Raw genomic sequence first — 16005 nt, forward strand, 5'->3', positions numbered from 1 at the left:
TGGATGTGCCCTCAGAAACAATCAATGATGCTCCCTGGTCTGAGTCTGACCTTGGGGAAGGTCTCATCATCTCCCAGAGGGGCCAGAGGCTGTGCTGTGCCAGCAGCCAGCTCTTATTGCCTCTCTTTGAGCGCCGCTCTTATTTCCTCCCTCCTTGAGTCCAGCTCTTATTGCCCCTCTTGTTGAGGCTCTGGGGGCTCTGCACAGGTTTGGAAAGCAGCTCTCTGAACTTTGGGAAGTGGGAGAGGGTTTGCATTAAGGTGGCAAATGCTACAGTGACAGGCTAAACAGGAAGGACCTTGGCAGGGCTGGAGGTGTCCTGTCTGTTAACATAATGTTTTCATGCTGTGAAGTGTCTTCCCAAGGAAGAGCCAGGAAGAGGTGGAGAAACCCGTGGCGGTCACTGAGCACGATCATGTGGCCTTTTACTAGTGTACAGTGGAAACAGGCTGGATTTAGCAGGGGGCTGTTCCTGTGAACTCCGGGAGCTGCAGTCCAAGGTGTTTGAAATGGGATGTCTCCACCTCCTTTCAACACAAGCTGAGCTTCAGCAAAGGTAGGCAGTGATGGACTGTTGTGCAGAGGAAAACACAAATCTTTTCAAGGTAGTTAGCCAGGCTCTGCCCAAAATCAAACTTAGGGACCATCCCAGTTAAAAGGACGGAATGAGGCTGCTGCATTAATCCCTGGACTGCCTGGATGTCCTCACTGATGTCTCTCAGCATCCCAGTTTGACTCTCTCTGTCTCACCAGCCCTTTGTGTTTTGCCATGTTGACACTTGGGTATCTGGTTTTGCTTTCCCTGTTAGTGGTACTGGAGAGCAGAGCCGGTGGAAGCCATGATCCCTGCAGATGTGTCTAGAAATGTAGCACAGGGAGAAAGCACAGACAGGCCAGGAAAGCCGCTGGCGTGGAGAAGCTTTTGCAGGGATAATGGTAGGATTTGGACCTCATTTCAAGGCAGGTTTTTAAAAACCCATTTTGCTTCAATGAGTTCAGATTCACTTCCCCAGCAAGCACATCCAAACCAGGAGCAGAAAACCTCCCATTTGAGGAGGAAACACTCCTGAAAGGTTAGGCACAGATTGCCCTGAGAAACTGTGGTTGCCCCATCCCTGGGAGTGTCCAAGGCCAGGTTGGACAGGACTTGGAACAACCTGATGTAGTGAAAGGTGTACCTGCCCATGGAATGGGATGGGGTTTAAGGTCCCTTCCAACCCAAACCATTCTGTGATTCCAATCCCCTTCTCAGAAGCAAAAGCTCTGGAGGCAAACTGAGATGCTCCTAAAGTTGGGGTGCAGCCAGTCTGAGAAGGAAGCCTGGACTTGCCCTCTGGCATCACTTCCTCACTGAGCACCAGCATGGATCCAGCTGGGATAAATCTGTCCTGCTGCCTTCACTTATCCTGCCTGGGGATGCTGCTGCAGGGTGGGCTGAGGGTGGGGTTTCTCTCTTCTCCCAGCAACAGATGGGCTGAGGAAGTGAGGGTTTCCTGGTGCAAATGCTTTTCCAAAGAAACCTCCTGCTGCAATCAGAGTGTTGCGTGTGCTCCTCTGCCCTGGGATCCCTGCCAGGACACAGGGATGCAGAGGTGGCTGGGGAGGTTTGGCTGGGAGCATCCAAGGAGAGCGTCCTGGGCAAGCAGAAGGAGGGCAGAGCTTTTCTTGGTACCAGTGACAGCAACTGTTTCTCAGAGAGCACTTTGGCACGGGGTGTGTATGGGCTTTGTCTCTGTGCAGGGTGAACCCTGCCTTGCATCTCCCCCATCCTTTGCTCAGAGGTGGTTTCCGGGCCTGAAATGCTTGTTCAGCCACTGGGAAAAATATGACAAAGTTGTTGAAAAGGTGATTAGAAAAGTAGGACTTGCTAAAGAGACTGATTTCTGTCCTTGAGTGGGTGACAGGGCAGCACAGACAGCACTGGGGTGCAGTGAGATGGGGTGAGGGGGTGTGTGTGATGCACAACTGGCACTCCCCACACATCTGCAGCACAATTTCCCAAAGGAAGCATGTTAAGGAAAGCTTTGGTGGTGTCTTGGGGAGGGCAGCAGCTGGCAGTGCCTGGCCCTGTGAGCACAGGGGTGGGTGCCAGGGGCCCAGCAGAGACACACATACGGCTCTGGTTTGTGCTGGAGCCAGTGCCCTCAGCTCTGGTCAACCCCCAACAGAAATCACAGATATTTGTTGGGAAAAACCCACCTTTGGGCAGCTGGGTAATTAAAAAATCCCAATCAATCCCTTCACAGCACCCCAAGGTGTTGGCTCTGATGTGTGGAGGTGGTAGCACAGGATACTGATGGCACTTGGAGACTCAGGGGTGTTTCCTGATCTGGAGCCACCAGCAGGACCCACTGGGTACTCTCACATGTTGCCTTCCACTTGCCAAAGGGCAAGTTGCCGTGGATGCATGCAGGATTGTCCCTCAGATAAGGATCTGGGCTACCCAAGGTCAGCCCAAAAAACCCTGAAGCAGAGGGGCCAGCCCTCTGGCTGTCCCAGCACCAGGGCAGCCTTTCCCCTTGGCTCTGCCCCTCCGTTCCTGGCTGCAGATTGTGGGAATGTCATCCAGTTTTGTGATGCCTCTACTTGCTTCCTGAGGCCTCATGTGCAGGTTTTGTTGATTTTTTTTTTATTTGGTTTTGCAAAATTTTGCTTTTTATTACCCAATGTGGAGGATGGAGCCTGACACTAGGAGCTGCTGATCAAGCAGAGGATGGAGCCTGGCACTTGGGCTTGGCCACTGACCTGCTGGCCTAGCTGCCAGGTGAACATGGGGGCTCCAGTGCTGGCACAGATGGCAGGATGGCAGGAATGGCAGACATGGCAGGGAAAGCAGAGAACAGGGCTGTTTCTTTAAGGCAAAAAAGAGAACTCTCGGGCTGGCACTTTGTGTAGTTTAGCCCAGATCCCTGTTTTAATTAGCGTTTCATTTCATCTCCTCCTCTCCCTTTCCAGCCCCACCTCCTTGGAATCAGCATTTCTGCATCCTTTCCTGTGCATTGCAGAGCAGCAGGTGGAAGTCTGGCTGGCACCTGCACACACTCACACACACTCACACACACACCCTGCAGGCTGGACGAACCTCTGCCGCGGGAGAGAACCCTTCCCACACTCCGGATCTTCCTCCTGCCGAGTGAGCTGGGCTGGGAGCATCCCGGTCCTCGCCTCAAGCTGCTCTGCCTCCCCTCGCCGGCTCTGGCTGCAGCACCAGCAGCACCCGGGCACGGAGGACCTCGGGAGGCCCCGGGGAGAGAGCTCTGCAGGGAGCCAAGCCCAGCTGGGGGGGTAAGAGCTGAGCCTCGGGGGGCTGGAGCATCCCCAGTATCTGTGGCGTCCTGGAGTCCAGATCATCCCCAACATCCAGGTATCCTGGGTACGGAGCATCCCTGGCATCTGGAGTATCCTGGGATCCAGAGCATCCCCAGCATCTGAAGTATCCTGAGTGCAGAGCATCTGGAGTATCCAGAGCATCCCAGGGGCTTGTTATTCCCTGGTCCAGTGCATCCAGAGCATCAGAGAATCCATAACATCCTGCCATCCCTGGCATCTCGAGTATCCTGCCATCCAACACATCCCCAGCATCCAGCAGCAGCATCCAGGGACATCCCAGAGCAGGGGCATTTGCAGGGACGAGGCACTGCCTGGCTGTGAGTAACGGGGAGGGAACCTTGCTTCTGCTGATCGGCTCCTGGGAATGTCACTCTGCCCTGAGTGCCAGTGAAGAGAGAGAGCAGGGGAAGAGAGGGAGACGACGAGGAGGAGAGGGAGAGGAGGAGGAGGAAAGGAGAGGAGAGAGGAGGACAGACATAGAGCAGACAGGTGGTCGTTCTTCCCCTGGATCCAGCTCTGGCGATGATCACGTAGCACAGGTCACGCCAGAGAAGGTCCCCCCAACCCCAAAGCTCCCATGGAGGGTGACCTGGGGGCCCCCAATTCCAGCATGCTGGGGGAGCACTCGTTGCTCGTGGGGAGCAGCTGGGTGGCCGCTTTCCTGTGCTTCATCATCCTGCTGACCACGGTGGGGAACTTCCTCCTCATCCTCCTCATCGTCACTCAGCGCTCCCTCCGCAACACCTCCAACTACTTCCTGGTGTCCCTGTTCATGTCGGACCTTATGGTGGGGCTGGTGGTGATGCCCCCAGCCATGCTCAACCAGCTCTATGGGCGCTGGGTGCTGCAGGGGGACTTCTGCTCCCTCTGGGCCTCCTTTGACGTCATGTGCTGCAGTGCCTCTATCCTCAACCTCTGCATCATCAGCCTGGACCGGTACCTGCTCATCATCTCCCCGCTCAAGTACAAGCTGCGCATGACCTCCTGCAGGGCCCTCTGGCTCATCCTGGCCACCTGGACCGTGGCTGCTCTGGCCTCCTTCCTGCCCATCAAGATGGGATGGCACGAGCTGGAGTTCGAGAAGCTCTCCCTGAATGTCACCTCGTGGGGGGACGAAGACCAGTGCCGGCTGGTGGTCAGTTTGCCGTACGCCCTGGTCGCCTCTTGCCTCACCTTCTTCCTCCCATCTGCTGCCATCTCCTTCACCTACTGCCGCATCCTCCTGGCTGCCCGCAAGCAGGCGGTGCAGGTGGCTTCCCTCACCTCCAACGTGGCCACCACCACCACTACTGATGACACCATGCCACAGGTAAGGTGTCCGCAGGGACCTTGTTTTTTGCAGACCTTGTTTTTTGCACAGTTTGGGTGCCTGGGGTGTTTGTGCCTTCTGGACAGCCTTAGAACCAGAGCTGGCTTTGGCAACTAGACCACAGGGAGGGAGATTTTGGGCAACATCCACCTTGCTGACGCCCTCTGAAGTGCCCTGTGTCTGTCCCACCAATGGAGAGCTGCTCTGGAGCACACAAACAGTATGAGCAGAAGCAGAGAAATTATAAGATTCAGGCAAAAATGCTCAACGATGCAAAATAAAGGCACTTTAGCCCCCCTCTTGGCTGGCATCATCCCTGAGGGTTTTAATCTTATATCTGATTTTCCACTTGTAAATCTTGGCTGTCGTGGGTGTGAGACATATGGGGGAGAAGGATTTCAACTAATAGCAAATGCCAAATTCTGGAGAGCATCTTATTTTGAACAGAAGCTTCTATTTTTGTTACCTGGTTAACGGGAACTGCCAAACCCCTCCTTGTGCAATCACTGGTTTCATGTGTGGGTTTTATAACCAAAACGTGGCTGCACTTGTTTGTATTTCTTCAGCTCTAATTCCCTGTAATAGGCTTTATTGACCACATATCCTACAGGGAAAAGGCAAACTTAATTGTCTTTAAATACCTTGATTTAGTTTGTTCACTCTAAGAGCAGAGACAGGACTCTGCCCAGCTCTCCCACATGTGATAAGATGCACCAAACGGTCAAAAGGAAAAGGACAATCAAAGAATACACAGACAATATCATAAAGTGTTTATTTTCTCCCTGGATATCAGGTTTTTGGAGCCCACAAACACACTCAGGGGATCAGGGGATGCTCAGGGGCTTTGTCATGTTGTGGAAAACCAGCATCCACCACCTGTCTTTCAGCCAAGGCAAGTGGCCCAAAAGGTTTCTTGGAGCCCCAAATTGGCTGAAAACAAGGTGTCAGCCAGGGAACCCTCAAATTTCATCTTTTAACCAGATTTTTGCTCTCTTTTTGGGCAGGAAGCTGAGTGGCAAAGGAGCATCGTTTGATTACAGTGGAGGGCTGAGATAATCAGTTCATTTTAGATTGCGGGGGGGATGGAGGGCTGAGTTATGGTGTTTGTAGGCTGAAATGTTTCACATCCTGCTTTTATAAACGTAGTTAGTTTGTTGCTGTAATCAGCAGCTGGAGCTGCCTCTTTAGGGCTTTGTCTTCACCAAAACGTGAGCTGGTTTTTTCTATAAAGAAAAGCCTAGTGAGAACCTCCTATTTTACAGTAAAAAAAATAAGGTAATGTTGAGGGTTTCTATTGTTTCCTCTCCCTAATTTGCAGTTCAGGGCCTGTGGTGCATGCCCTGCTCCTGTCTCTTGGAGAAGGGAATTAATGGCAGGGTTTTTTCAGGATTTGGAGCACCTAACCTCACTTTTCTTCAGCAGAGGCTGGCACTGGTGCTGGCAGCTCCAGTCTGGGGAGGCTCATCACCATTCCCTGTCTCCTGCTACAGATTCCCTGTGTCCCAAGCCAGCCCATGGCCGGCAGTGAGAGCAGGAGGTTCACCAACAAGCACAGCAAGAAGGCACTGAAGGCCAGTCTGACCCTGGGCATTCTCCTGGGCATGTTCTTCGTGGCCTGGCTCCCCTTCTTCATTACCAATGTGACGCAGGTAAGAACCTGTAGGGGTTTTGTGTTGGGTTTTCAAAAGCTTTTCACTCGAGATCCAGCTGGGTGCAATCTGAAGGTCTCGCTGGAACACCTCTGGGAGCAAAGATGCAACTTCCCCAGGGACCAACAGCAAGGAAAAACCCTTCAAAAGGGATTTGGAGGTTTCCTTTGAAAGGGGAATGTTGGTGTGCCTGGGAAACTGCTCTGGACAGGGGCTGAGGTGGGAGACACTGCTAATCCCTGCTGTGCCCCCCCAGGCTGTCTGTGGCTGTGTCCCAGCCGGATTCTTCGACATGCTCACCTGGCTGGGATACTGCAACAGCACCATGAACCCCATCATCTACCCACTCTTCATGAGGGACTTCAAGAGAGCCATGGGCAAATTCCTGCCCTGCTGCCGGCGCTCAGGGGAGCCCCGGCCCAACGCCATATCCTTCTCCATGAGGAACTCCAACAGCGGAGCTCGTGCCGCCACGTCCCTCAAGAACATCCTCACCTTGCAGGCTGAGACTGACTCAGTTGACTCTGGGGCGCTGGGGAATGATCCCAACCTGCTGCCAGCCCCCCTGACCTCCCACGCCCCCTCTATCAGCCTGTGGGACGCAGAGCCTCCGGACACGGAGCCGCAGGTTGGGCAGCTCGGCACCCCCGTGGCCTGAGTGGGGTCACAGAGCTCCATGTGCTGGGAAGGATCCCTCAGCCCCACACAAACAGCCCACGTGCTGCTGCTCCAATTCCCTCTTCCAGTGCATCGCGCAGCTTGTGGAGGGGCACTGCTGTGGGTAGGTTCAGCCACGTGTCACTGCCTTGTTTCTCTCTCTTCCATCCCTCCTTTGCTCACTGGCACCAGTCCCTCACCTTTCTTGTGGCCTTTGGACAACACTCTCAGGCACGTGGTGGGATTCTTGGGGTATCCCAAGGGGGCCAGGATTCGATGATCCTTGTGGGTCCCTTCCAACTCAGCATATTTTGTGATTCTGTAATTCTAAGATTCTTTCCATCTCTGGTTAGTTTGAACCTTGGATTCCGGATCATCTGTCCCCCTAAACTTAAACCAAAGCTTGGTTTTCAGTTTTCACACATGGATCACCTCCATTTCACCTACTGCACTGAGAGGAGTGATGGAAACACATCCCATGACTCATGGATAAGAGGTTTGGAGCTGCTTCAGCCCATGGAACATCACATCTTCTTGGAGCTGCGTTTCCTTTCCTGACTTGGAGCATGTCTGTCTCGGTTTCCTGTTAAGCAGTGAGTTACAGCCCAGTGAAACCATCGTGTTTAATCATGGAGAGCTGCACTGTGGGGGTTCAATTGGGTGCAGAATGTCCAACACTGATTTTTGGATGTTCTGTGGGGGTGTGGGGATGTGACTCGTCATGGCTTTGTGGGTTGTGTGACAGTAGTAATGGGATCAGTGCCTCTTACAGCTCCATCCTACAGCTTCCCATTCTTGGCACAGGACCACCACACTTCTCTCTGACAATCCGTTAATTTTTAGATGATGCAATTAGAAAATACACTCTCCCCCCCTTTCAAATAGGAATCTAAAGAAATACTGTCTTTTAAATGACAATTCCAGGCCGCCTCCACCCAGCCCACCCCCACCATAGCCATAAGCAGAGAGAACAGTGACTAATGTGGCAAGTGGGCTCTTAAAATAATCAATAAAACAAATGATTTTAGTAAATTCTTCCTCAAGTGCCTTTGGGCTCCAGAGCTGGGCTGACAGTTGGCTGCTGTGCCCTCCCTGAACCCCTCCCCTCCAAGCCTTCTGCCTAATTCTGAGCTCCCATTAACGAGTTTGACTGTGCTCCTGGAACTCACCAGTATCCAAACAGACACAGAGCATCCCCTGGATATGGAATGCTGGAAGAAACAGCCACGCTCCAAGCAAATCTCACTAGTTTTCTTTCCACGTTGCCCATGGATGTTCCAGAACTGAACAAGAGTTTTTATGACCAACTTGACATTTACTTGGTACTTTGTACCCCCTGGGAGCCGGCACTGGCCCAGCAGTCAGGGATGAGCGACTGGGACACACTGAGGGTTCATCAGGTTCAAACCTCAAACTGTTCAATACATTTTCCCCTGGATGGGGGGACAGAGAGCCTGGGGCTGGTGTCAAGCATAGAGATCAATATGTGCATCTTCCCACAAAACAGCTTTATATAAAGCCACACTTTGACTACAACTCCTATTAAAAAGGAGTAGGAAAATGCACGATGGAGTCTGGAAATCTGTTAGGTACTAAATTAGCCTTGGGAGATGGACAGAGAGAGAGAGAGAGAGAGATATCTTCAAGCCAAATGTTCAAAAGCAATAGTTCATTACTGTCTCACCAAGACTGTAATAATTAGGTGTTTGCTTGTAGACAAAGCCTTGGATGAGTGGAGAAATCCCATTCTTTCCCTGCAGCCAGCAGCATCAACACTGACCGGGCAAACAGCCCCAGCACGTGGGATCCTGTGGCCTGTCTCAAGAGATGTCTCCCATCACTGCTCCAGAAAGGAGCTGAGAAGGTCTGAGCCCCCCTGGATGTTGGATTTGGGGAGAGGAAACACCAGGCACTGAACCCAAACCGTTGTGCTTTGCTGTGTTATGGCATCATCCCCAAAACCAACCATGTCTTTGACTCCGTGAGAAATAATCTGCAGGTAAGGTTTGCAGGGAGCCTGGTGAAGGAAGGAGAGGGGGTGCTGGATCAGGGAGGCAGGAGGAAGACCCTCCGTGAACCGAAATTGGAAGGTGCAATTGCACTCCTTCCCCTTCTGAGTCAATGAGACCTCCCAGATCAGAGGTGGGAGGTGTTTATACCATCACACTTGTGGCAAAGTAGAAAACCCCAGAGGTGTTCTCAGAGCAGAGGCATCCACTTGTCACGCCCCTGCCAGATGCGTTTTCCTGGGCTTAGCAGAAAAACAGGACAGAAAACGAGCTTTTATGGAAGATGTGGATCAGTCCCACACGATTTGGGAGCTCTGCTAGCAGGGGATGTAAAGCTGTGTCCTTTCCTCTGCTCTGAGACTGGGGAGAAGAGAGTGGAACCAATTCACTTTTATGGAAGGAGGTAGAAATGAAACAGATTCATGTTTATCCTATGCCAAGTATGGGTTTTATTTTAAGCCAATTAAAAATAAAGGGGGCTTTTAAGGCTGGAGATGTGTGTGTGACTCAAAAGGAAAGTGTCACTGGGTTGCTGGGCTTGGAGAGCCTGGAAGTTTCATAAGCCATCAGTTTTCCTGCTGCTGTCACCCAGGGTCCCAAATGTGTTTTTAACAGGAACGGGCCCTCCAACACTCATTGCCATCAACCTGGAGACAGGAAAACAGTTTTGGAGATTGGAAAGTGCCCTGGCAGCCCGAGCCTTTCTCCTCCCCAGCCAGCATAGCTGAAGTGTGGACACTGATCTGCCCAAAGTGGGGCAGGCAGAGCCCTCAACACACCTGAAATCCACACACCAAACCAATCTCCAGTGGAAAAACGCTTTTAATTTCCTAGTGATGAGCCCCCCTCTGTGATATGATTAAAATCCCCTCAGAGCCATTTGCTTTTCAGTTATAGGGGCACAGTGCTGAGGGGGAACAGCTGCTTCCTGCAAGGATTTGGATGGGGATCTGTCCCGGATTCCTGAGGAGCAGTGCAGATACAGGCAGGAACCATCCCTCTTTTGTCCGTGGGAGCCGCTGTTGGCAGCTGCTCTGAATGCTTTGATCTAGTGCCAAACCAGTGCCACCCTCCAGGTTCACTTGAGGGGCTGGAAACTGCAGCTCCAGCTCCGGCCGGCTCTGTCCCTGGGGAATCCCGGTGTCACAGCTGGTGCTGTGACAGCGGTTTTAGTGCTGGCTAAGCAGCTCTGCTCTAATTTGCTCCTTCTTCTGCTGCCTGGTCCTTGCTGTCCCTGCTGTGGGAGCAGTTCAGGCAGGGCAGAGAGGGTTCTCCCAGGAGAGAGCTGGAGGAATCCCGTCGGTGAGCACAGCTGGCTGGGAGAGCCTCACCCCCAGCCTCATCCTCCTCTTTCCTGGTGTTTTCCTCTCCCCGAGCCTTGCTGCCTGCTTCCCGCAGAGATTCCTTGGCTAGAGGGGGGAAAAGACTGCCACTGCCCTTCTCTACTGGCTGGTATTCCTTGGTTTTAATGCCCACAGCTTTTAGGATCGTGTCCATCTGCTTCATGTAGTCCAGGTGGCCGTTTACCTGCAGGGAACAAGAATCCTGTGAGTGGGGAACTCGTGGGGACCCAGCTCAGCCAAGTCCTTCATCCCAACAGCCACCACTGCCCTGAAACTTGGGTTTGGCTCTGAGGAGGAAAGAATGAGGCTGGAAAATCAAAGAATCACGGAATCATTAAGGTCGGAAAAGATATTTATGATCATCAAGTCCAGCACTGCCAAGGCCACCACTAAACTACATCCCCAAGTGCCACATCCACATGGTTTTTGAACACTTCCAGGGTTGGTGATTCCACCATTGGATAAATGCAGTTGTGTATGGAACTGCCTGAACTGGCAACAGCCTTTGGGGCACATGCTGCTGCTGGATTATTTTTCTTCTGAGACGTTTAAAAGCCTGGACCTGGCTGAGTTACAACCCCCAAATCCTGTGTGCCATGAGGGTAAGAGGAGCAGCTCTGCCACAGGGAGAGACACCCAGGTAGGAGATGATTTCTCTTAGTTCAGCTCCCTGTTCTGTGCTAAATGACATTCCTCCAGGTGCCTCAGCTCCTTTGCAAAAGCCAAGATTATCTTATTTAAATTAAGATACAGTCATTAAACCTCACACAGCTACCAAGCGCGTTAAGGTTCTTGGCTGGAGGCTGCACCAATCCATCCCACACAATATAAAACCAGGAGCCCAAGAGTTATGGGTCCATAAACCAAATAAAAGTCAACAGCATGTGCAAAAACCCAGATGTTTTTATTGTAAGATGAATTCCACGATAAGATAAAGCCTTCTGAGATGAATGTTGGAATGTATCCTTCCAGTCAGGGAGCAAGAGAACAGAAAACCTCCTCCGAAGGTGACTGTTGTTTATACTAAAGGCCACATGGTTGGAGAGGAAGAAATTCCTTCCCCATTCCAGGTGTCCTGCACAAACCAAGCACTCGATGCACCGACAGCATCCTGAGATACTGCAGCATCTTTGGTAAATTCAACTTCCAGCAGTTTAAACCTCCCTGACCCAGCCAGAGAGCTGGCTCAGCCTCTTATTTACCCAAACCTTGCTAGTAATTAGGGAATTTCCACATCAAGGAATATGCAACACCCCAGTCCCAGGTTTCGTGCTTCCCAGCCAGGTAGATGAGTGCCCCAGAAAGGGATGATGATGGTAAGAGCTCTTCACAGAGCTCTGCAAAGACATCAGCCATGGACCCTCTGCTCAGCTCCTGCCTGGTTCCAGAGCAATCCTTCAGCTGCCCCATCCCTGGAAGTGTCCATGGCCAGGTTGGATGGGGCTTGGAGCAACCTGGGCTAGTGGAAGGCGTCCCTAACCATGGCAGGCGGTTTGAACTGGTGCCTTCCAACACAAACTGTTCCGGGATTCATCGCTGTGCCAGCACCAGGGTTCCCAGCACAGCTCTCCCAAAACTAAAGCCAATCTTTCCTCCCAAAAATTCAAACCTCCAAGGAGTTTGCATGAAGTGGCTTTGGAGGGGGAAACATTTGGCTGCACTTAGGGCTTGGAGCAAACTGAAGGATTTAATCTGCACATCAGACATACAATATGTGACTTGAATCCCTCCAGATGGCTCAACATGCTCTGTGTGTTTGGAACTGATTAGTTAACTAAAATAACCATGGAAGAACTGAGGAACTGGCTGTGGGCTGTGGACATTGTCCTCTGGAAAAATACAAATCTTTTACTGCTCAGTCAGGGTGGTTGGTGCCGAAGGAGCAAGGTGGGGATAGACAGGAAGGAACTGGACTTGCTGGGAGTCGGGGCTGAAGGCCTTTGGTTTATTGCATTCAGAACCTCTCCTGTCACCACCATCTGCCTGCCCTGGTCAGTGCTTGGGGATTTCTCATCCTGGTGTTACTGAGCCATTAGTCAGAGGGAACAAATTTCCTCTGCCACCTTAAGGACTAGATTTTAGTATCTCCTCAGTATCCAGCAGCTTCCACTAAAACAACAGGGAATTCCTCTTCCTTGAGCACCATGATCACCGAGGGATGCAGGGTATGAGCCATTCTGAAGAGCTCATGCAGCTAAAAGAGAAGTTGAGACCTCCTGAAAATCTGTCCCTTCCTGCAGCTCTGCTAAACCTCTAAATCTCTTCCAAGGAAATTCACTCCTGTCTCCAGGACAGCCCAGGAAAGGATTCCCTAAAGCTGGACCAGCACAAGCCCTGAGAAGTGTAAGAGGAGGGAGGACTCTGTTGCAGTGTGACATTGAGCACTGAGCCATCAGCAAAAGAACAGCAAACAAACTGCCTTGCCACTTGCCATCCTGGTGGGAAAATCCAGCAATTCCAGATCTCCAAAGCCTGTTTCCACCTGCTATCAAAGGATGAATTCCTCCACTGGGTAGGCTGTGCAGGAGATGGGAGGGGAACATCTACAACATAGTCAATAAAAACTTCAAAGGGAAATAAAGAGGTTGGTTGAGTATTTATCAGAACAAAGTCCAGGAGGAATTTCAGGATGAATGGAAGAGTGTGCTCAGCACCAGAGCAAATAGATTTCTGCTTGTTTTAAGGAAATGAAAGCAGTGGGGTGGGTTTATTGGTGTGTTTAGGTGACTTTTCCCTGCTCTATCTGACTTTATGGTTGCTTTGACTCATTGGAAAACATGAGCCAGCTGTCTCTGGCACTGCTGCTGCTGGGAGATCTCTGGAGGACAACTGATGGCTTTGCTCAGGGGGATCTACCAGTCAGCAGAAAGGAGCCATCAGCTCAGCGTGTTTGGAAAGGTTTTCAAGTTCAAATCCACCAAAAAGTGTCAAAAAGTCACTGAGCACAATCAGCTGCGACTGTTAAATTCACAGAGAAGTGGTTTTGTTGTGTACAGAGGAGGAATCGCAGTTTCTCTCTGGTTTGAGCTATAGGAACACAATGTGTGCTGGAGCCTGGAAAGGGGAGGGCAGAGAAAGGGCCGGGAGAAAGGAAACATTCTATATGGTCCTGGCTCTGCCATGGCCTCACATGGGCACAGGCACGGCTCCTGCTCCATCACAACACTGACATCACTCCATATGGCAGAGATAAGACTTCACTGCTCCCTCCAGAGCCAAGTATCCTCAGGTCGTGCCCAGAGTCCTTCAATAAAAGCTCCACCACCCATCCTGAGCAGCAACACAAGGAGTACATTTGGCTCCAAATCCCTGTTTGCTCTGCAGGGCTGTGGAACTGCCCGAGCTGAGCTCAGTGTCCCTCAGCCTCTCTGCTCCCTGTGCCTTCCTCCTGCTGCCCATCACCAACACCCTATGGATTCACAGGGAATCACTGAGGAGGCAGGCAGTGTGGTGGAGGAGGCACAGGTCACTCATACCCTTGAGAATTTCACCCCTTGGATTTGTTTTGAGCCCATCACGTACAAAGAGCAACTTTATCATGCAGGAAAAGATTCCATCAAGTTAAAACATTTCTGCAGAGTTGTTATTTCAGCAGGAGCAGTAACGACCTTGGAGGGCATCCTAGCAAATACTGTCTGTTTTCACAGCAAATGGTATTTTGGGGGTGGTGAAAGAGTTCCTGGAGTGAGCTGCAGGTTCTGGAGCTCAACTGATAATCACAGCTCACCTTTCAGCAGCCCTTTCCTCCTCTGGGTGTCAGACACTGTGTGTACACACAGAATGGAATCAAACTGCAGAGCCAGCTCGGCAACTTGGGTTATTGTTTACTCTCTCTTTCCCAAAGCTACAGTGAATATGTTGTCCCGGAAGAGCACTGCAGTCCAACCCTACCTCTGAACTGAACTGCCAGACAGTTTTGGGAAGTTACTGGTACAGAAGGGAAGAAGCTCAAATGCCACTGGTGCTTTCCAAAAACTCCTCAGTTCTGGATGCTGCCTTCAAACCCACGCAGAGCGTGGTCCAGATGGTGGCACAGGCTGATGGGTTGCAGGACTCCCAAGTTGTGCCACATTATCACTCAAAATCCAGTCACCCCTAACAAGCTGGCAGGCTCCTCCGGCCACAGATATTCCCACATGTCAGCCTAAGCCTTAGTTCAGAAGCTGGGCACATCCTGCACGACAGAAGGCATTTACAGAATCCCAGAGTCCTACAATAGTTTGGGTTGGAAGAGACCAGATAGTTCCACCCCTGCCATGGGCACAGACACCTCCCACTTTGGAGCCCAGGTTGCTCCAAGCCCCATCCAAACTGGCCTTGAACACTTCCAGTTATGGGGCAGCCACAGCTTCTCTGGGCAACCTGTGCCAGGGCCTCACCACCCTCACAGGGAAGAATTTCTCCACAATCTCCAATCCAACCCTGCCCTCTGGCAGAGGGAAGCCATTCCTCCTTGTCCTGTCACTCCAGGCCCTTGTACCAAGTCCCTCTCCAGCTCTCTTGGAGCTCCTTTAGGCACTGGAAGGGCTCTAAGGTCACCCTGAAGCTTTCTCTTCTCCAAGCTGAACAACCCCAATTCTCAGCCTGGAAGAAAATGTCCTGGCTGTTTTCCAGTTTTCCCACAGCTTTTTCCCATGGCAAAACTCTAATGCTGCCTGGGCAGGGGAATGTGGCTGGATCTCCCAAAAGCCAAAGGCAGAGCAGATTCCCACAGCAGGAACCAGAGAACATTCAATGAACCTTGACACAGGCTGTGGCTGAATGAAAGCCTTTGGGATTTATCAGCCACAAAGCAAAACCAAACTGCAAGTTATTAATGGCTTTGATTGCCCTTTTTTTGGAAAAGCTTTTTCAGTTTCTTCCTCTGTTCTAACACAGTGGCAATGCCAGAACCCTCTGCTTGTGTCCCAAAGGGAAAAATGTATTTAATATGTATTTAATCTGGGATTCTCGGAGCTCTCAAATCAAGAAGCACAGAAAATGAAGCCACCGATGACTCTAGGGTTGTAGAAACCATCCCTGTGACCCCACAGACCAACAGACAAATAGACTAATTTCCATAAAGCCCTGGATTTCCCCCCAGTGTGAGAGAGGCTCTCCCAGCTCCCCCAGGTTGCTGCTTGAAGCTGAGTTCTGCTCCAAGCTCCTGCTCCTCTGATCCTGTTTTTGCCTGTCACCATGGAAGGTGGCACTGCTCATTTGGAACAAGTGAAAAAAAGAGAAGGAATGAGACCTTGGCAACCTTTTGCCTTTTGAACTCCCCAGGGTTCTTAATTAATCCGTATTTTGTAATGACAATTAATTCTTTGCTGCAAGTCTTGGGAATACAGTGGGAAAAAACACAGGTTAACGTGTTTGGGGGAAAAGTCTGACTCACAGAAGTGCCAAAGCAGTTGTATTCCACAAAATTCATCTGCTTATGGTATTGATGTACCTGCCTGGCTGAGGGCCAGAATGCCTTGAATCTGTTTGTCCTCCCTCATAACAGGAATACTGGTCCCTCTCTGGAGAACTGAAAGGAGGGTGGAGCTAGGTGAGGGTAACAAGTCACAGGATGAGTGGAAACAGCCTCAAGCTATGCCAGGGGAGGTTTAGGTTGGATATTAGGAAAAATTTCTTCATGGACAGGGTGGTCAGACAATGGAACAGGCTGCCCAGGGTGGTGATGGAGTCCCCATCCCCGGAGGGAGTTAAAAGCCATGTGGATG

The 16005-nt window shown here is 51.3% G+C and overlaps 2 protein-coding genes across 4 annotated transcripts in view; one reads left to right on the plus strand and one right to left on the minus strand.

Moving 5' to 3' along the window:
* Window positions 1-3007: 3007 nt before the first annotated feature.
* HTR6 (5-hydroxytryptamine receptor 6) lies at window positions 3008-6949 on the plus strand. The gene is made up of 3 exons (XM_017833385.1): window positions 3008-4639; window positions 6130-6288; window positions 6545-6949. The coding sequence occupies exons 1-3, from the start codon at window positions 3908-3910 to the stop codon at window positions 6944-6946; spliced, it is 1293 nt and encodes a 430-aa protein (XP_017688874.1). The 5' UTR covers window positions 3008-3907; the 3' UTR covers window positions 6947-6949.
* Window positions 6950-9752: 2803 nt separating this feature from the next.
* Window positions 9753-16005, minus strand: part of TMCO4 (transmembrane and coiled-coil domains 4) — a 34302-nt gene continuing 28049 nt past the window's right edge. For all 3 annotated transcript variants that reach the window (XM_017833381.1, XM_017833382.1, XM_017833383.1), the window contains one exon: window positions 9753-10481. In XM_017833381.1, the coding sequence (XP_017688870.1) occupies window positions 10149-10481 (333 nt within the window). In that variant the 3' untranslated portion in view covers window positions 9753-10148. The remainder of the gene's footprint in view (window positions 10482-16005) is intronic.

Source organism: Lepidothrix coronata, unplaced genomic scaffold (genome assembly GCF_001604755.1).
Source record: "Lepidothrix coronata isolate B3197 unplaced genomic scaffold, Lepidothrix_coronata-1.0 Scaffold214, whole genome shotgun sequence".
In the NCBI taxonomy this organism is placed as follows: domain Eukaryota; kingdom Metazoa; phylum Chordata; class Aves; order Passeriformes; family Pipridae; genus Lepidothrix; species Lepidothrix coronata.